The sequence below is a fragment of the Boleophthalmus pectinirostris genome, unplaced genomic scaffold (assembly GCF_026225935.1).
Source record: "Boleophthalmus pectinirostris isolate CB_2022bp ecotype Guang Dong unplaced genomic scaffold, ASM2622593v1 HiC_scaffold_13, whole genome shotgun sequence".
Classification (NCBI taxonomy): Eukaryota; Metazoa; Chordata; class Actinopteri; order Gobiiformes; family Gobiidae; genus Boleophthalmus; species Boleophthalmus pectinirostris.
The window spans coordinates 2,677,357-2,698,054 of record NW_026571036.1 but is presented as its reverse complement, the minus strand read 5'-3'; the positions used below and the strand labels follow the sequence as shown (position 1 = coordinate 2,698,054).

General features: G+C 44.0%; 1 protein-coding gene across 1 annotated transcript; it reads left to right on the top strand.

The window, feature by feature from the left end:
* Positions 1-2,541: 2,541 nt before the first annotated feature.
* Positions 2,542-3,696, top strand: htr1b (5-hydroxytryptamine (serotonin) receptor 1B). The gene has a single exon (XM_020932028.2). It carries the CDS (start codon positions 2,542-2,544, stop codon positions 3,694-3,696), a length of 1,155 nt encoding a protein of 384 aa, XP_020787687.2.
* The last annotated feature ends 17,002 nt before the right edge of the window (positions 3,697-20,698 follow it).

Here is a 20,698-nt window from a genome sequence, read left to right as displayed (position 1 = left end):
TACACAGCCACCGATACGATCGATACACAAGCCACGATACGATACATACCTCGATACAGTGCACTTTTGATTCGATATGATATATTTCAAATCGATTCGATACGGTTCAATTAAAAATAAAGGCTAAATCGTGGCTGTGATACTAAAAGTCTTTGTTAAACCATTTCTTGTGCAAAGTTCATATGAAACACAAACATTTTGGATGTTTATCCAAACAGTAAAAATGTCAAATGTGTTGCATAAATGAGTTTCCTTTCACTCCACAAGCAACAAAACTGTAGCACTGTAACAAAATAATTTAGTAAAACACACCTAAAAATACTCTTGGTGATATATCGATACAGTAGCCCACGATATCGATACTGTATCATCACATTAAACAATACGATATATTGATATTCCGATATTTTTGCACACCCCAAGTTAATTAACCAAAGAAAAATGAAATAACTTTTTTTTTAAATGCATTTATGTTTGAAACTCACATTGTGTCTTAAACTCGGTGTGTCTGAGTGGGTTTACCTGCTGTAGATTCTGCTTTTGTGGACATTTCTCCGGAATAACGTGATGCTAAAAATGCTAAAGATGCTAACGATGCTAATTAGCCCCGAGCTAGCGCGACGGGACGCGTTTTTACACAAATATTCAGGCCAAAGTGCAGCGCAGACACGTACAAAAGTGCAATTTACATGTAACAAACGCGCTCCGGTCCAACAAGAGACAGAAATAATAAAAATAACTCGATAAATTGAAGTTTAAACGGAGAAAGTTTCAAGCGAAATCATGACCGAGCCAAACAGGAAGTGACGTATTTGTCAACAACGTACTTTTAAATTAATTATTATTATTTATTTTATTTTTTTTTTTTTTTTACATGATCTGTATTATAATTTAAAATAGACATGTAATAATAATAACACACATTTTCACATTTTAATTTAATTTTTTTATTTTTATTTTTTTCCCCGTTCCATTACTGAGGAGACGCGTAATGGGCCTGATCCATGACGTGGCTTCTAACTGAAATAATGAGGCGTCACTAAAACACACACTTTAGGATTAAAAGACGTGTTGATGTTTGTTGTTGAAGTAAATACGTGGGAAATAAACCTCCCGCTGCGTCGTGACGTGACTGATGCGTATCTCACGTTTAATTAAATCTGAGTCTGGAGCATTAATCAGCGCAAACACCATCGCGAAGCTCCCTAATTAATTTGTTTCATCCTCATTCAGAATCCAACCGCTGGCTCTTCTCCTACAGCAAGAGTTTAGACCTGGTTTAGACCTGGTTTAGTCCTGGTTTAGTCCTGGTTTAGACCTGGTTTAGACCTGGTTTAGTCCCGAGTTAATAAATCCGAGTCTATTCTTGGTTTAGTCCTAAATTAGTCCTGGTTTAGTCCTGGTTTAGCCCTGAGTCAGCCCTGGTTTAGTTCTGGTTTAGTCCCAAGTTAGACCTGGTTTACTCCTGGTTTAGTCCTGGTTTAGTTTTAATTTAGTCTTGGTTTAGTCCTGAGTAAGACTTGGTTTAGACCTGGTTTAATCCTGGTTTAGTTCTGGTTTAGACCTGAGTTAGACCTGGTTTAGTTCTGGTTTGGTTTAGTTCTAATTTAGTCCTGGTTTACTCTTGAGTTAGACCTGGTTGGTCCTGCTTTAGTTTTGGTTTAGTTCCGAGTTAGGCCTGGTTTAGTCCTAAATTAGACCTGGTTTAGTTCTGATTTAGTCCCAGATTAGTCCTGGTTTAGTCCTAGTTTAGTTCTGATTTAGTCCTGAGTCAGACATGGTTTTGTCCAGGTCTAGTCCCGAGTTAGACGTGGTTGGATCTGGTTCAGTTTTTGTTTAGTCCCGAGTTAGTTAATCCTGGTTTAGTCCTGGTTTAGTTCTGCTCTGGTTCATACATTTATCTTCCTCTAATTGAAACGTTCATCTCTGATTTTATGTTCGAGCCACGAGCCCAGAAACGTCCTGCTCCCGCGAGACCCCCCCCCCCCCCCCCCACACACACACACACACACACACTCACCTTGAGAGAGAAAGAGAGAGAGAGAGAGAGAGAGAGAGAGAGAGAGAGGGAGAGAGGAGAGAGGAGAGAGAGAGAGAGAGAGGGAGATATACAGAGAGGGGAGGGGGGGGGGGCGCGGTATAAAAGCGGCAGACGCGCGCACGTTTCACGCATTCCAGCTCCAAACCCGAGCGCGAGCGCGGAGTAAGACCGGACCGAGACCTGCCCCGAGTCGGAGACCGAGTCCAGACCAGCGCGAGACCCGAGCGCCGCGCGGGAAACCCTCTGACATGGAGACGATGTGACGTTTGGAGGCGAAAGGATGAAGCGTCGGCGCGTCACGGTGGAGTTTTTGGATGATTTTGTCTTTACGCAGAGAGCGGGATGAGGAAGAGGAGGCAGAAGCGCGTCCGTGGATAACGGGGAGGATGGAGTCGCGCCTGTTCTGTGGACGCATTAAAGGCGCGTCCTTCTGACTTTTTTCGGTTGATTTTTGCGCTTTTGCCGCTTCCGTGATGTGACGCGCGACAGAGAGGAGAGGGATGGCCAGGCAGCTCGTGTCTGGAGAGCTGCTGCTGAATTTCTCCAACAACGATTCATGGAATAACGTGACCGCGCGCCCGGAGAGCGGCGCGGCGGCGGAGCGGAACAGCGCGGCGTTCCGCGCCGGACTAGCGACGACTTTAGCGCTCATCACCCTGGCGACCACCCTCTCCAACGCCTTCGTCATCGTGACCATCTACAAGTCCCGGAAGCTCCACACTCCGGCCAACTTCCTGATCGCGTCCCTGGCGCTCACGGACCTGCTGGTGTCGGTGCTGGTGATGCCCATCAGCGCGCTCTACACCGTCCTGCAGACCTGGACTCTGGGGCAGGTCATGTGCGACATCTGGCTCTCCTCCGACATCACCTGCTGCACCGCGTCCATCCTGCACCTGTGCGTCATCGCGCTGGACCGATACTGGGCCATCACGGACGCGGTGGAGTACGCCAAGAAGCGCACGCCGAGGCGCGCGGCGGGGATGATCGCGACCGCGTGGGTCATCGCCATCTCCATCTCCCTGCCGCCGTTCTTCTGGAGGCAGGTCAAAGCGGAGGAGGTGACGAGCTGTAACGTGAACACGGACCACATCTTCTACACCATCTACTCCACCTTTGGCGCCTTCTACATCCCCACGCTGCTGCTGATCGCGCTGTACGGACGCATCTACGTGGAGGCGCGGAAGCGCATTCTAAAACAGTCCAACAACAAGCCCGGGAAGAGGCTGACCTCTGCGCATCTCATCACCAACTCCCCCGGCTCCGTGGCGTCCACCACGTCCCTCAACTACGGCACGAACAGCGAGCCGCCGTCCTGCTGCGAGCCGTCCTCGTCCCCGTGCAGTCAGGTCAAAGTCACGGTGTCGGACGCGCTGCTGGAGAAGAAACGCATCTGTGCCGCGAGAGAGCGCAAAGCCACCAAGACCCTGGGCATCATCCTGGGCGCGTACATCGTGTGCTGGCTGCCCTTCTTCATCTACACGCTGCTCGAGCCCTCGTGCGCCTCTTGTTTCCACGCGGAGCTCTTCGACATCTTCACGTGGCTCGGGTACCTCAACTCCCTCATCAACCCGATCATCTACACCATGTCCAACGAGGACTTCAAACAGGCGTTCCACAAAATGATCCGCTTCAGGTGGTGCCGCGGGCGCGCGTAGAGCGAGCGGAGCGCGTTTCATATTCCGGTCACGTTTTTAATCAGAAGAGCGGAGACAAGACAATTACAGGTGCCACAATGACCTCGTGCGACAATGTGCCATGTTCCGAACACGTTTAATCCGCGATGTAAAGAGACGCAGCGCAAACACAACAGCCAATATTACGAGTCATACCCAATCATATCACGTTTTTAATCAGCGGCGCGGCTCCACGGTGTCGTACGGACGCAACAATTCCGAAAAAAAAGCCTCGAGTCAGACACGCGCGGCTCACGGGGCTTTAAGAGCGAAGCCATACCGTCCTCACATGTCACGTTTGTGCCGCTGCTGTCAATCACGTTTAGAATTCCGCCAGAGGGCAGAGCGGACACCTGTGGCGCCTCGCGGACACATTTACGTAATTATTCGGCGTTTTTATGGATGTGGAGGGGAAGGGCATCACGTGATCGACATGTCCAGTCACGTTTTTAATCTGGTCAAAGCTGTTTGTTTTTTTTTCTTTCTAATCACACGCACAAAAGATACGCTCCGGATTTACGCGCAATGATCTCCAAGACGTAACGACACGGATTACAGAGCCATACACGTCCGAACACGAGCCAGCCGCGACGCACTGCGAGTCTAATCACGTCCTCTAACACCGGAGAACGGAACAGTTTGACCCGCGCGCTCCGGTGAGGCACGAGCCCGCGGAGTTCTGCGTTAAAACCACCCAGAATCGGCTCTTAAAAGCCGATTATTAGCCGATATCTGGATTTATTGATAATCCCAACTCTATCAGATGCTTTGGCGAATAAAGGAGTGCATAGTTTAAAATCCCAACTGGACCTTAGAACAAAAAAAAAAACACGCGCCAACAACGAGCCATGTCCTTCAAATGGCAAACATCGCGTCCACGTGAGCTAAAAAAAACGAGTCTGCATCAGCACCACGGACAGCGACACAGACAAAATCACGTGTCCGGTGCTTTCTTTTCTATTTTTTTTTTCTTTTCAGCACCACGGACAGCGTAAAAATCACTCACCCTCACGTTTTCATCGAGTTACGAGTTTGATTCACGTTTTATCGACGAAATCCGATAATTAGACCGGCATGGCGATCAAAAGTGGCAATTTTTAGCCTTCTAACATCTTCTCTTGTTGAAAATACGCCCGGAGAGGTTTAGGTTTACGTCATTCGTGCATGTTTGAGTAATTTAGCGATCTCTCCTGGGCCCCAACACGACAATTCTCCGTAAATATATAAAGAAAAACACGACGCAAAACTGTGCACAAACCCGATGAGACGTGCAGGAGTTTCCTTACACGCTGGTTGTGTTGCGATAGTGCTCTGAAGGGGGAGTGACTTAGCCTGGGGAGCAAAAAGAAGAGGGAAGCGGGGCCTTAGAGCAAACAAAACAAAGCACTTTCAAAACGAGAAACGGTAACACGGTGATCGAGATTTGTTCCGTGTTACAGTTAATGCCACAAAGAAGTAAAAAAAAAAACAAAAAACGTGATCGTCAAATTAAGGCCCGCGGGCTGATTCCGGCCCACCACGCCCCTTTTTTCGGCCCCCCAGCTCCTTTTAACGTACTTTTGGGCAAATAATAACACGTCTGCAAGCTCATATTTTGTTGATTTTTTTGATTAAAACATGAAGTATTTGTAATATTTAAATTATAATTACGTGATGTATTAACGAATTTTCGTTACGTGACAAACTCAAGGTTAAAAAGTGACAGCCGACGCACGCGCAAAGTTCTGTAAACACAGTTAAAGACAACAAAACGACGAGTGTTAAAGTACGAAAAGTTGACAGAGAGCGCCGAGTTTTCAAAGAATAAAAGACGACCGATTCTTTTTTTGTTCCGTCTAAAGACCGTGAAATTTGTTTGTAAAGAAAATCCGAAGGTTTTCAAATGTTATCTGTGTCGTCAAGGGTCGTACAATTCTTTTATGCGGCCCTGACCCGACCCCGACCGAAGAGGAAAAAGTTTTTTGACGATCTCCTCTTTAAACGAAGTCCTTTTTAGCTCACGGGGATTCAGATTTTGCCGTCTGGACCGAGCCTCACGTTTAAACCTGCAACCAAGTCCAAACCGGTTGTAAATCTCCTCTTCGTCGGGGAAGTTTTTGGATTTTTACGGTTCAAAACGGCTTCCCCCCTTAACCTAAAGTTCCGCCGGACCGTCGGGTTTCGAGCGGATCTGAAATCGCACAGAGAGAGAGAGATTTCAGACTATCGAACTTTTCTGACAGTGTTTGCTGATTTGTGCATCGTGTCTCCATGGTAACAGCTGAACATTCTGCCACAGAGACACACGTAGAGCACCCCCCTAAAGCGTACCGACTGTACCAGATTTATCTCCGGCTCTTTTCCCTCTAAGGCGGGTGCGCACGCGAACTTTACGAGAGTGAAAATCGCGGGAAAAACCCCGAGATGTTCAAAAGTTCAGACGTCCTCCTGTTTGGTTTCTTGAAGCAGACGGAGCACTTCCTGGATCTCCCGAGGTTTTGTGAGGTTTGGGTGGAGGGCGGCGCGCTAAAGCTGAGCTAAACCTGCTCCAGTGCGGCGAGTTCTGCACTTTAAAAACGTGGGGGAGGTTGTTTTTTTTTTTTTTTTGAAAGCACAAAACGCTCAGAGCGACCGTGAGCCTCGAGGACAAAAATCTGTCGAATTTACTCATTTTTCTGTGTTGAGTCAAAGGGATTTACCGGTGCCTACTTCAGAAAGACGAGACCGAAACCTGCGCAGCCCGTCCTCGACCACCAGAGGGAGCAGTTTCACACTTCATGCAACGGTTCAGTGTTTGAGGTGATTTGTGCAAAGTGAATGTTTTTAACCGTTAACTGTTGAGGATTTGCATGTGACGTGGGGTTGATCTGGAAGGTGTTATTCAGTTTTTTTCAATATAATCATGACGACTTTAAACAGCACAAACGATAAAACTGATAGAAATCTCCAGCGCGTTAGATCAGCGTCGTTAGAAAAGGTGTAAATCTAAAGTCGTCCTCTTGAGTTGTGGAATAGATCCTGGTCTAATTCCGATGGAGCGTTTTGTTACTTTAATCAACGCTCGAGCTCCAGGATCTGGTTTTCAGGTTAGATCTTCTTTCGTCGCGTTATAGTCGTGGTAATAAAAGTCCGGAGCCGGGGATGCAGTTTAGGTTTTTTATTTAACATGAATGGACACGGAGAAACAACAAACAAACTACAGGACGGCAGGGACGACGGCCAACTGTAAAAAACACAAAAATCCAAAATGACAAAAAACGGACAGGCTCGATAAACTTTAATCATCTAAAAACAATTTAAAATGTCGCTACCGGTGTCGTAAATCCACACGCAGCTCCCCCGCAGCTTCATTTAAAAACAGTGTGGCCGCCCAAACACACGACAGTTGATTTTAAAAATGCACAGTCTCATTCACTCTCACACAAAAAACATTTAAAAACCCACCAGTTTCCTCGGCCAAACGTGGGTCCACCTGGTCGCCCACGGAAACTGACCCCTCCCACTCACACGGCCGACTTCCCCTTAAACTGTGTCTGGCCGTCGGTCCCCCCCGCTACAAGAGGAAATAAGTTAAAAAGGGAAGCGAAATACAGCGACCGTCCTTTTTCAAATGTTGTGCATGTGTGACACCACCTTCCTCAGTAGAAACACCTCCTCCTCCCGCCTCTTTACTCTACAAATCACGTTTGTTTACATCCAGTGCGTGTTCAGAATGACTGTTGAAGTGACCTGCCTAGAAATATTTTAGCGACCGACGCGTCACTTTTTAGACCCTTCGGACTTTCTTTTGCGGCGAACTGGTCGTGGATTCTCGTCCGCCGTCGCAACAAACTTTGTGCGAATTGCGAGGAAGCTACAGTTTGAAAAAGCCTCAAAGAACCGCTGCATAAACCACATAATCCCTGAGCGCCGAAGAGTCAGTTACACAAAAAATGTAGGGAGTTTGATTGACGACCTAACAGCCAATAGAAAAAGAGGGAGCCTCGTTTTCTATTGGCTGATGTTTATCTGGCCTCACTACGTCCACTACTGATAGATTTTCATTCTTTCTTTTTTTTTTTCGGTCGTCATAATTAAAAGGCTGCTGCGTCTCTGTAATGGTATTTTAAACTTTCAATGACAATTTCAAACAAAAACAAAAAATCCTCCATACAACCTTTAAGTAAACATTTTGCTTTGTGTTTCTGTGGCGATGGAGCGTACGTGAATAATGATGGAACGTGTGTTATTAGGTTCTTTTTTCAGATTTAGAGTTTTGTTTCAAACCTGAGAGTTTCACTGTCACTAGCGGTGTCGAGAGTAACGCTTTATAAAAGTAACAAACTCCTGTAATGTGTTGCTTTTTGCTGTAACGCAGTAATGTGGCGTTACAGGGGAAAAAATAATTATATTTTACTTTAACACGCGTCACAATGCATTTTTAACCTGGATTAAAGTGGTGCGTTTTTCGTTTTTCTTCATACAAATGAGCTAAAATTACCGCGATATCAGCAGCGGTGAAACGCCGGAGACGCGCCCACGTAGACCGTCAGGTGACCGCGGGCGAAAGGACCGACGCAAAACTCCACACTCCACAGAGCGAAACGCAGCTGACACCAGATCAAGTTCTAGTCCAAGATTAGTCCTGGTTTAGACCTGTCTTAGTCCTTGGTTCAGTCCTGGTTTAGACCTGATTTAGACCTGGGTCAGTTTTGGTTTAGACCTGGTTTGGTTCTGGTTTAGTCCCAGTTTAGTTCTGGTTTAGTCCTGGTTTAGACCTGGGTCAGTTCTGGTTTAGACCTGGTTTGGTTCTGGTTTAGTCCCAGTTTAGTTCTGGTTTAGTCCTGGTTTAGACCTGGGTCAGTTCTGGTTTAGACCTGGTTTGGTTCTGGTTTAGTCCCAGTTTAGTTCTGGTTTAGTCCCGGTTTAGTTCTGGTTTAGTCCCGGTTTAGTTCTGGTTTAGTCCCGGTTTAGTTCTGGTTTAGTCCTGGTTTAGACTTGGGTCAGTTCTGGTTTAGACCTGGTTTAGATGTGATTTAGTCCTGGTTTAGTCCTGGTTCAGCTCTGGTTCAGTCCTCGGTTCAATTCTGGTTTAGACCTGGTTTAGTCCTTGGTTCAGTCCTGGTTTAGACGTGGTTTAGTCCTGGTTTAGTCCTGGTTTAGTTCTGGTTTAGTCCCGGTTTAGTTCTGGTTTAGTCCTAGTTTTGGTTCAGTTCTGGTTTAGTCCTGGTTTAGTCCTTGGTTCAGTCCTGGTTTAGTCCTTGGTTCAGTCCTGGTTTAGTCCTGGTTTAGTCCTGGTTTAGATGTGGTTTAGTCCTGGTTTAGTCCTTGGTTCAGTCCTGGTTTAGACGTGGTTTAGTCCTGGTTTAGTCCTGGTTTAGTCCTTGGTTTAGTCCTGGTTTAGTCCTTGGTTCAGTCCTGGTTTAGTCCTTGGTTTAGTCCTGGTAGTCCTGGTTAGTCCTGGTTTTTAGTGGTTAGTCCTGGTTTAGACGTGGTTTAGTCCTGGTTTAGTTCTGGTTTAGTCCATATTCGGTGCAAAAGTTCATCATCTTCACAGTTCTTTTGGTGAGAGTAAATTAAAAGTGCTGTAATAGTCGTGTCATGTTTTACATTTTAAACACAGTCATATTGTGATGTAACGAATGACTTTGAAATGACAGTAATGAGTCATAAACGAAACAAAACTCTAGATCTGAAAAAAGAACCTAATAACATAAAATATCGTTAGACCAAATGAATCTCACTGGACTAATGATGGAACGTTGTCTGGTGAAAGTGGGTTCACATTCTTCATACCTACGAGAAAAAAACTTCTGGTATTTATCATTTCATTTAGTGCAAATCTCGTCTTCGTTTGTGTGGAGCTGGTCCCTCACCAGAAATGAAACGTTGACTCACAGACGATTTATCTCAGTCGGCTCCTTCCCTCTGTTTTTCTGTCGCTCTCCACCTCTGCCTCGATCCCACAGAAACATACTTTGGCCTCCTTCTTTCAAAACTATTGTTATTCAATTCAAATTTTATCGCACACAAATACGACACGTTGGTCCAGATGATAGTTGGACTCCAATATGGCGGCAGAAACACCAAGTCATGTGGTTTTGTGACGTCGACGCAAAACCTGACCTCAAGAGCAGAGAGATGTTTGAAGAGATGAGTTAGATAAATACAACAGAACCTGAGCATGGTTGTGATTCGGCTCCATCGACTCTGGCTCCACTTCGCTCCAACTGACTCATTCTGACCTTTAAATGTTGGTTTTAAGTTTCTCTACGTGATCCTAGGGTTTTTATTTCACTAGTTTGTCCTGATGTCAACATATGTGCATTAATAACAGACCAATCGGGCGTCTTTTTGCTCCGCGGTCGGTCGCTCCCGTTAGTGTCAGTAACAGGTTTAACCCAAACCATAAAACTAATCAAATGAAGGTGAATCTAAGATGGCGTTGTTTTGTTTTCTGTGGTCTGTGCTCATCGGCGCAGGGACCCAAATATAATTTTCTCTTCCAGCATTACATGCGCGAGCTCCTCCCACCCGCGCGATGACGTGCAGCGTTTGAACCAAGCTCCTGGGTTTTAAAACGGCCGAGCTCGATGGCGCATGTCTCCAGATTCACCTTCAGCTCGGTGAGGTTCTCCCCGTGTCTCTGCAGTGTCTTTTCTAACTCGCCAACGCACACGAGCGCACACACGGAGCGCCGACTCCGTGTATCACATGATCGTTTTGACCAATCAGAGCGAGAGGAGCTAGATCAGTAGCGAGTCTGGCGCCACCTAGTGCCTCCGCTCAATTTAATTTCTCTCCAGGGACTAGATCAGGAATCAGAAAACACTAGAACTCCGGAAGTTGTAGACCACGCACTGGCCAATCAGCGAAGAGCTGTGAATCTGGCAGTTACTTGGACACTGAGCGTTCCGGCGCATTCCATGCATCCATCTACCGTCGAGCGAACGAATCCTAATGCTGCGAGCTCAGACTGATGAATCAGGCTTCTAGATCAACAATTATAAAGAGTTTTTTAAGACAACTGAAGGATTTTGAGCTGAGAAAAAGTTTATGATCTAAAAATAAGTAAAAATCGCCACAAAATCAGATTACTTTGTTTCTATGAGAAAAATTCTTTCTCAGCCCAGGGAATGAAGTTCCAGTGAGTCACTAGGTCAGAGTGAGCGGCTCAGAGCGCTGACACTCAGTCTGACAAAGATTTAAACATTTTAAAAAGTTTATGTCGTGAAAATAGAAAAGAATCTTACAAAACCCGACCTTTGTGAAACTTGTGGATGCTCTGTCAGAACACGGGCAGTTTGAAAGAAAACTGTGCTGACGCCATCACCTCGAACCGACTGACGAGTCCACGCCAAAAGTCAGAGCCGTGTAACTGGCGTGGGAACCGACAAACAGCGACAGGGAATTCTTCCCAGGAGCTGCAGTACCTGGAGTGGCCACTAGTCTGTCTCTTGATTGGCTCTTTGGTTTCTATGACACCCGCAATCACAATTCCAAATAATTGATTGATTGATTGATTCGTTTTTATTTCGAGTTTGTGCCTGGAGAGAAACAATAATCATACTACATACACATTGTAAACAACAGAAACACACTTCTTGGAAAAGGAGCGGGGAGAAGAAAAATATGAACTTGCCCCCGTTTGTGACATCGTTTCAAAAATGACAAACTAATAATAATGATAAAGCAGGTACAGAAGTTTATAATCGCAAAATGAGAAAGAGAAAAATATAAGGGTTTTTTGTTTTCGTTTATGGTCGTACAAACAAATAATAATGACAAAGACAGTACAAAATGTATCGTTTATGATCGTATCGAAAGAAAAAAAAGGTCACGTTTTGAGTTTAGAGGAGCCACACCCGGCCGCATTAGGAGCATCCGAACTCTGCGAGGGATAAAAAAAAAGCACAAAAATAAAACGCACAAATTGAGCACAAGCCATTCGAAGTCTGAAGTTCACGTCCTGTTTCTGCGGGACCTGATCCGTGACGGCGCTGTAGGTCCGCACGGAAAAGCCATAGACCGCAGGGAAAAGCACAAAAACCTCGAAATGAAGCGAAAGGACGGCGCTTTGGGGCAAGTTTGAGCACAAATATTCCACCCCAAAAAAAAAAATAAAACCTCACGAGATCCACAAAAAGCTTTAAAGAGCCCAGATCACATTGTTCTCTGATCTGTGTTTCCTCGTCACAAACAGACCTGGAGTTGTTGTTTAACGCACAAACTTCGGCTACGTTCGCGCTGCAGCCTGAAGTGACCCAAACCCGATGTTTTTTCGAGGTCGTTCACATTTCCAGTTAAATGCGACTTGTATGTGACTCCAGCGTGAACATTAAACGGCCCAAAAACTGCGGAAGCCGAGGGGGGTCACAACGAACGCAAACGCCGCAACAGATACAAACGCGACGACACGACAAAAAGCCACAACACAACAAAAAAAGCCACAACGGAAATGACCGCGGGACTCTGTTTTAATGCAAACGTCGCAACAAATACAAACGCCACAACACAAATAAAAAGCCACAACACAAAAAAGCCACAACACATTAAAAGCCACAACACTTTAAAAAGCCACAACACATAAAAAAGCCACAACACACAAAAGCCACAACACATTAAAAAGCCGCAACACATTAAAAAGCCACAAACACATTAAAAGCCACAACACACAAAAAGCCACAACACATTAAAAAAGCCACAACACTTTAAAAAAGCCACAACACATAAAAAGCCACAACACATTAAAAAGCACAACAAAGCAAAAAGCACAACACATTAAAAAGCCACAACACATTAAAAGCCACAACACATTAAAAAGCCACAACACATTAAAAAGCCGCAACACATTAAAAACACATTAAAAAGCCACAACACTTTAAAAAGCCACACATTAAAAAGCCAACACATTAAAAAGCACAACACATTAAAAAGCCGCAACACATTAAAAAGCCACAACACATTAAAAAGCCACAACACATTAAAAAGCACAACACAAAAACAAACACATTAAAAAGCCACAACACTTAAAAAGCCACAACACATCAAAAAGCCGCAACACATTAAAAAGCCACAACACATTAAAAAGCCACAACACATTAAAAAGCCACAACACATTAAAAAGCCACAACACATCAAAAAGCCGCAACACATTAAAAAGCCACAACACATTAAAAAGCCACAACACATCAAAAAGCCACAACACATTAAAAAGCCACAACACTTTAAAAAGCCACAACACATCAAAAAGCCGCAACACATTAAAAAGCCACAACACATTAAAAAGCCACAACACATTAAAAAGCCACAACACATTAAAAAGCCACAACACATTAAAAAGCCACAACACATTAAAAAGCCACAACGGAAGTGACCGGGACTCTATTTTTCCGACGGACGATCGAGCGGCAAGTGAAGAAGAAGAACTACAACGTGAAACGAATAATGATAAAACAATAAATTACTTTTACTTACGTTTCAAACTTCTCCGTTCATTTACTTTTCACGTTGTAGTTCTTCTTCTTCACTTGCCGCTTGATCGGTCCGTCAGAAAATAGAGTCCCGCGGTCACTTGGTGTGTTGTGGCTTTTTAATGTGTTGCGGCATGTGCGTTTGTGTTGTGACATTTGTATTAAAATTGAGTCCTGCGGTCATTTCCGTTGTGGCTTTTTTTGTTGTGTTGTCGCGTTTGTATTTGTTGCGGTGTTTGCGTTTGCTGTGACCCTCTCGGCTTCTTTACAAAAGTGTCCCACATGTGACACTGGAGACACGACGACGTCAACCGCAGCGAGCGTCTCTGTGTTTACACAAGTTGAACAAACATGGACGCAGCATCGAGCACCTGGAGATTTTAAAGTTCCTCTCGTACCGGAGCCACAACATGAACAACTTACTTGTTTTAAGGAGGAGATTGAGAAGGAGAAGGAGCAGGTTTTTGGTGGTGGTGTTTTGTGGTGAGTGGAGATGTGCTTCGAGTTCATTAACAGTTTTCTCCTACTTCAGTGCAGAATAGTGACGTTTGTGTCTTGTTGATGACGTGTAGGTGGATGAATGTGACCTGACCGTTCACACTGAAGTCACATGTTAAAGATCAGATATGGATCAGTTTCAGGAGCACAGATCCAAGTGTCCTGGGTCATGTTTGAAAAAATCAGATCTGTGTGGTTCAGACTGTCAATAAAAGATCAGATACAGGAACATAGAGACAAAAAATCAGATTTGGGTCACTTCAGGTGCATCTGAACTCAGCCTTGGATTAGCCTTTCTGAATCCCGACAGGATGGTTTTGGTGTCACTGAAGGACCTTGGTTAGACCTGGTTTAGACCTGGTCTAGAACTGGTTTAGACCTTGGGTTAGACCTTGGTTAGACCTAATTTAGATCTGGCTTTGACTTGGTTTAATCCAGGTCCAGATTCTGATCATGGTTAGACCTCCTTTAGACCTAGACTTGGTTTAGGACAGCTTCCAGTTAGACCTGGCTTAGTCCTGGTTTAGACCTTGGTTAGACCTGGTTTAGTCGGGCTAGACCTGGTTATATTTCTCGAATTATTCCGGCCTTTCTGAATCCCGACAGGATGGTTTCGGTGTCACTGAAGGACCTTGGGTTAGACCTGGTTTAGACCTGGATTAGATCTTGGTTAGACTTGGTTTAGACATGGTTTAGACCTCGGGTAGGACCTGGTTTAGATATGGGTTAGACCTTGAGTTGACCTTGGCTTAGACCTGGTTTAGACCTTGGTTAGACCTTGGTTAGACCTGGTTTAGACCTCGGGTTAGACCTTGGTTTAGTCGGGGACTAGACCTGGTTATATTTAATGCATTATTGGGTCTTTCTGAATCCCGACAGGATGGTTTCGGTGTCACTGAAGTCCAGACTTTGTCCGTCCAGTGACTTCAGGAAAGTTTCATGGTTCATCCTCCCGGTGTCACAAGTTTCTCTCTCACTCCAAACTTTCTTTCACACCGGAGAATAAGTCACAGGCGTAAGTTCTCTTAGTTGGAGATGTACATCAGACTGAGGTCCTGTGTTGCTCTCTCGTCTGTCGGTTCATCCTCTTGTGAAGTGGTTGTTTTCGTTGCTCCGCTGCAGTTTTCACTAAACTCACTCAAACGTGTAAATGAAACAAAACACAACTCCAGGTCTGTTTTTGAGGAACTAACAACATTAAAACACGACCTAAAGCTCACAAGAGTCCGTTTTGTGTCGTATAAGATCTGTAAAAGTCAGCACAAATATGGTTTTCAGAGTTTACAGTTCTGCGTTCAAGAAAATGAAGGAAAAACAATAATTTAATTCGTCCTCATGAACCTATTTTACATAATTCGTGCTTATCTCAACTGTCCAGTTAAACCACAGATGCTGCTCTGTTTTTGAGGAAGGGCATCTGACGTAAAAGCAATATTTATCATTTATAAGATTATTTATAAGGTTGGTTTGAATTCGAGTTTGTTCTGTCACTCCTCCTCATATGGGTATGGGGTTTTTTTGTTTTTTTTTTTGTCTCTTGGGCCATTGCTTTTCTGGGTTGGGTGCGCTTGTTTCACTCCTCCTGTGTATTTTTTTTGGGTGCGCTTGTTTTATTTTCGGGGGTCTCCTGTGGTTTTTTGGGGATTTTTTTTGGGTGCATTTGTTTCACTCCTTTTATGTTTTTTTGGGTGCGCTTGTTTCACTCCTCTTGTTTTTTTTTGGGTGCGCTTGTTTTACTCCTCCTGTGTTTGTTTTTTTTTTTGGGGGGGGTGCATTTGTTTCACTCCTTATGCATTTTTTTTTTTTTTTTTTGGCTTGTGTTTGTTTCACTCCTCCTCCTGTGTTTTTTTTTGGGTGCGCTTGTTTCACTCCTGCGTTTTTTTTTTGGGGGGGGGGATGTTTCACTCCCCTTGTGTTTTTTTGGGTGCGTTTGTTTCACCCCTCCTGTGTTTTTTTTTTTTTTTTTTTTGGGGGGGGGGGGGTGCGTTTGTTTCACTCCTTTTTTTGAGGTGCATTTGTTTGTGTTTTTTTTTTTGTTTTTTTGGGGGGGGGTTTCAATCCTCTTGTGTTTTTTTGGGTGCGCTTGTTTCCCTCTTGGTTTTTTTTGGGGGGGGTGCATTTGTTTCTCTCCTCCCGAGTTTAGGGTGCGTTTGTTTCACTCCTTCTGAGGTTTTTTTTTTGGGTGTGTTTGTTTCACTCCTCTTTTGTTTTGGGTGCGTTTGTTTCTCTCCTCCCGAGTTTTGGGTGCGCTTGTTTCACTCCTTCTGAGTTTTTTTGGGTGCGTTTGTTTCACTCCTTCTTTTTTTGGGTGCGTTTGTTTCACTCCTCTGAGTTTTTTTGGGTGCGTTTGTTTCACTCCTTGAGAGTTTTTTTGGGTGCGTTTGTTTCACTCTTCTGAGTTTTTTTGGGTGCGTTTGTTTCACTCCTCCTGAGTTTTTTTGGGTGCGCTTGTTTCACTCTTCCTTCGGGTCAGGCGGCTGCCTCGGGTTTCGGTCTCGTCTTCGTCACTCTGCAGTTTTTCTCAGACGTGCCTGGTCCAATCACAAACCAACACAAGACTCTCCCGCTCCCGTCGGCCAATCAAATCACACGCTCTGTCTGTGTCGACCAATCAGCTGCCGTCTTCTGCTGTTTTGAATTTTCTTCATTTGTGACGCTGCAAAAATGTTTGTCTTCACGAGTTGAAATGAGTTTAAATCCAGAATCATGATTTGAGAAGTTCTGAAAGTTTCATCTGTTCAGTTTTGAGTCTAAAGTTGTTCATATTTAAGAGTAAAATGACGTCAGACTCTGAAGAAGATTTTGATCCACTGGTGAACGTTTTGGCCAACAGAAATTAAACCACGGCTGTGTCCGAATGTCTCCCCCAGCCCCTAAACCCCACACTCACTACACAGACCTGCATAGTGTGTCCACATGTCCCTGTTTTACCCGGGACAGTCCCAGTTTTGAGTCTATGTCCCTTGTCCCAACAGATTTATACAAAACCACTGATTTGTCCCAGTTTTATACAAGAAATGTCCCAGGTGTCTCTATTTTTGACCAGTTTGAGGTTTAGAACGGGACGATCACAATTCTTGACTCATCTGATCCCCACCAACATTGTCGTTTGTTTATTGTTCGCGAATGACCATAAAGCAACAAAATCCAGACACAGAAGTCCAGGAGAAGTTGGGCTCGAGCTCAGTTTTGGTTTAATCGTGTGTCGTGCTTCGTGTAGTAAACATGAAAGGTCGTATAGAGGATTTTTTAAGGGAAGTGAAATAGAGCGACAGTCCTTTGTCAAATGTTGTGACACCACCTTCCTCCTCCACAGCTCCCTCAGTAGAAACATCTCCTCCCGCCTCTTTACTCTAGATGTTTACAGTCAGAATTACTGTTGAAGTTTCCTGTCTAGAAGTAATTCAGCGACCGACGCGTCAGTTTTTAGACCCTTCGTCTGCTTCGGTCGCGCCGTCGCTGGAAGGAATCTCCAAGAATCACCTCAGTTTGTCTTCGTTCCTTTTCCCCTTCTTCTCTTCTTCTTTCAGCGACCTCAAAAACCGACTTTCTTTTGCGGTGAACCGGTCGTGGATTCTCGTCCGCCGTTGCAACAAAATTTGTGCGAATTGAGAGGAAGTGACAGTTTGAAAAAGCCTCTAAGAACCGTCGCATAAACCACGTAATCCCCGCGCGCCGACGAGTCACTTACACTAGAAACATAGGGAATTTGATTGACGACCTAACAGCCAATAGATAAAGAGGGAGTCTCATTTTCTATTGGCTGATGTTTATCTGGCCTCACTACGTCCACAGTGGATAGATTTTCATTCTTTTTTTTTTTTGGTCATCGTAATTCCAAGGCTGCTGCGTCTCTGTAATGGTATTTTAAACTTTCAATGACAATTTGAAACAAAAAAAAAAACCTCCATACAACCTTTAATACGTCACGATCAAATCTCGATCGACGTTTGTAGGTCGCAAGAAAATCAAACCTGTTTGAAATCCAATCGTCTCTCGTGAGGGTTTCGCTCTGTTGAAGTCGTTTGTAAAGTGTGAGAACGTGAATCATCAAACCCTGTGATGTGGTCGTACAGTTTGAGCTGGAGCTGAGTGAAACAACTGAAAATATCGCACAGTGTACAGCTGGCTTCATTTAGTCATGTTTATTCAAAATCAGGATCTACAGAGCCATAAACCAGGGCTACCAGCGTTAAACACCAGTCTCTGGGGTTTTTCCAACTCTTGCAATACATTGTGGTCTATACTGACCGGCATGGGGCATAAAATTTCCCACAATGCACTTTGAAAAGTAGAGTTCACTACTTTGTTACTCACTGGCAAGTCCATTCAAGTCAATACATGCATCAAGAATCTCAGACTTCCGGTCATTGTTCAATCCACACTGGGAAGGATTTTCAAAAAAAGTGAGCATCAAACCTCCATGTTTGTTTTCCCCTTTTGTCAAAGTCGATCTTTTCAAGTCTTTTGAACCATATCACTTTTGTTTCTGGTTCTGATATTGTTATATTTTAGTTTTGGGATTCGGACATCGTAATTGTGTGGTTGTTGGATCCAAACAGCGGAAAACGACTCAAGAAATGTGTTTGTGAACTTTATAAATGCAAAAGTGAATCAGATGTGTGTGACTCAAACCTCTGTTCAAACTGTTTCTCTTCCCAACGGAATTGAAAAATAGTGAAAGGTGAAGGTGATGGGCAGGATTGATCCACAGGAAGAACCAAAAAGGAAACATTTGTCTGACTAATTAATCATCCTGAGTTTACAGAGAACATTTTGTATGTGGAGCCACGACAAAACAAAATCCTGTTTGTTAATGTAGAGGAGCAGAAGACAAACAGACTGAAACAGTTTTACAGAAACATCACGTCTTGGTCTCTTTGCAGTGGAAGGTGTTTCTTGGTGAACAGTTGGAGCCTTTCACTTTGGCGTTGACTTTTTAAATTCGTAACCGAGGTTGAGCGAAGGATCGGGGTTTTGTTTTGTCGTCGCTCCACATACAAAATGTTCTCTGCAAACTCAGGATGATTTAATTAGTCAGTCAAATGTTTCCTTTTTGGTTCTTCCTGTGGATCAATCCTGCCCATCACCTTCACCTTTCACTATTTTTCAATTCCGTTGGGAAGAGAAACAGTTTGAACAGAGGTTTGAGTCACACACATCTGATTCACTTTTGCATTTATGAAGTTCACAAACACATTTCACGAGTCGTTTTCCGCTGTTAGGATCCAACAACCACACAATTAACGATGTCCGAATCCCAAAACTAAAATATGACAATATCAGAACCAGAAACAAAAGTGACATGGTTCAAAAGACTTGAAAAGATCGACTTTGACAAAAGGGGAAATCAAACATGGAGGTTTGGTGCTCACTTTTTCGGAGGATCCTTCCCAGTGTGGATTGGGCGACGACCGGAAGTCGGAAATTCTTGATGCATCTATGGGCCGAGCTCAATCAGAGCGAGAGTAGTTAGAGCAGAGTCGGAGCTGATGATTAAAAAGGTGTTTTTCAGACAACTGAGTAACAATCATCACAAAATTTGACGTTATTGAAAGCTGTAGGCGCCCTGTCAGTCCCTGTGAGCCGAACACGAGTGATCGCATTGTGCTTCACGGCAAAAATCCTTTCTGGGCAGGTGGGATTTTTTCGCTGCAGTACCCGTGAGTGGCCACTAGTCCAAGCAGCAATACCCTATACCCTGGACATTCTACAAAAAAATATGTGAACCCCAAATCGTGCCCTGATTCCGGAGTCTTGTGGACATTCGGACACAGCCTGTGATCGTGTGTGGCTCAGGTTAAACTCTTAAACCTTGTGACGCGGTTGTGACTCTTGGAGACGTTTGTTTTTGCAGCGCGGAGTCCGAGCTTTTCTCATCGAACTAATGTAAATGTACAAAAAAAAATAAAAAATCTCTTTAAATCTGTAATAATCGTATGAGCTAAACAAACTGGGGAAAAGGGCTGCTGAGGCGCGGCTCCACGGCTCCACGCGAGAGAGAGAGAGAACGTTTGAGGAAGAAACGGTTCTGGAAGGTTCCTCAAGGTTCTCGAAGGTTCTGCGTGGTCCGAGTGGGGCTGGGAACCTTTGTATTTTTCTGAATCGTTTAACAGAACCAGCTCCCGAATGCTTCTTTTTCAGTTCCTCTGTTCAATTTGATCCAGAACGTTAAAGCTGCTCTGTGTAACTTTTTGGTTTTGGGTTTTTCCTAGAGAATTTGGAGCATTACAAACGTCACGACCAAACAGCAGCGATTGGTTAAATGATAAAAAGTACCCGCCTACTGTCAAGTGAACGAATCCTAATGCTGCGAGGTCAGACGGTTTCCACGAAGTGAAACCGGCTCATGAATCATGTTACCGGAAAAGATGTTACTCAAATAAATCATCAAAACATAATGAACGATGAGTTTGTAAAGTGCTTTAAAGTTTGTCAAAGGGCTTCACGTCGCATGATTCAGCCACTCTAACCGACATTTTAACCGACACTCTAACCGACATTTTAACTGTCACTTTAACCGACACTTTAAGCGACACTTTAACCAACACTTTAATCGACACTTTAACCGACATTTTAACTGACATTTTAACCAACACTTTTATCAACACTTTAATCGACACTTTAACCAACACTTTAATCGACACTTTAACCGACACTTTAAGCAACACTTTAATGAACACTCTAACCAACACTTTAACAGACACTTTAACCAACACTTTAACCGACATTTTAACTGACATTTTAACCAACACTTTTATCAACACTTTAATCGACACTTTAACCGACACTTTAAGCAACACTTTAATGAACACTCTAACCAACACTTTAACCGACACTTTAACCAACACTTTAACCGACATTTTAACCGACACTTTAATCAACACTTTAACCAACATGTTAACCGACACTTTAAGCGACACTTTAACCGACACTTTAACCGACATTTCAACCAACACAGACATTTTAACCAACACTTTAACCGACATTTTAACCGACATTTTAACCAACACTTTAATCAACACTTTAACCAACATGTTAACGGACACTTTAAC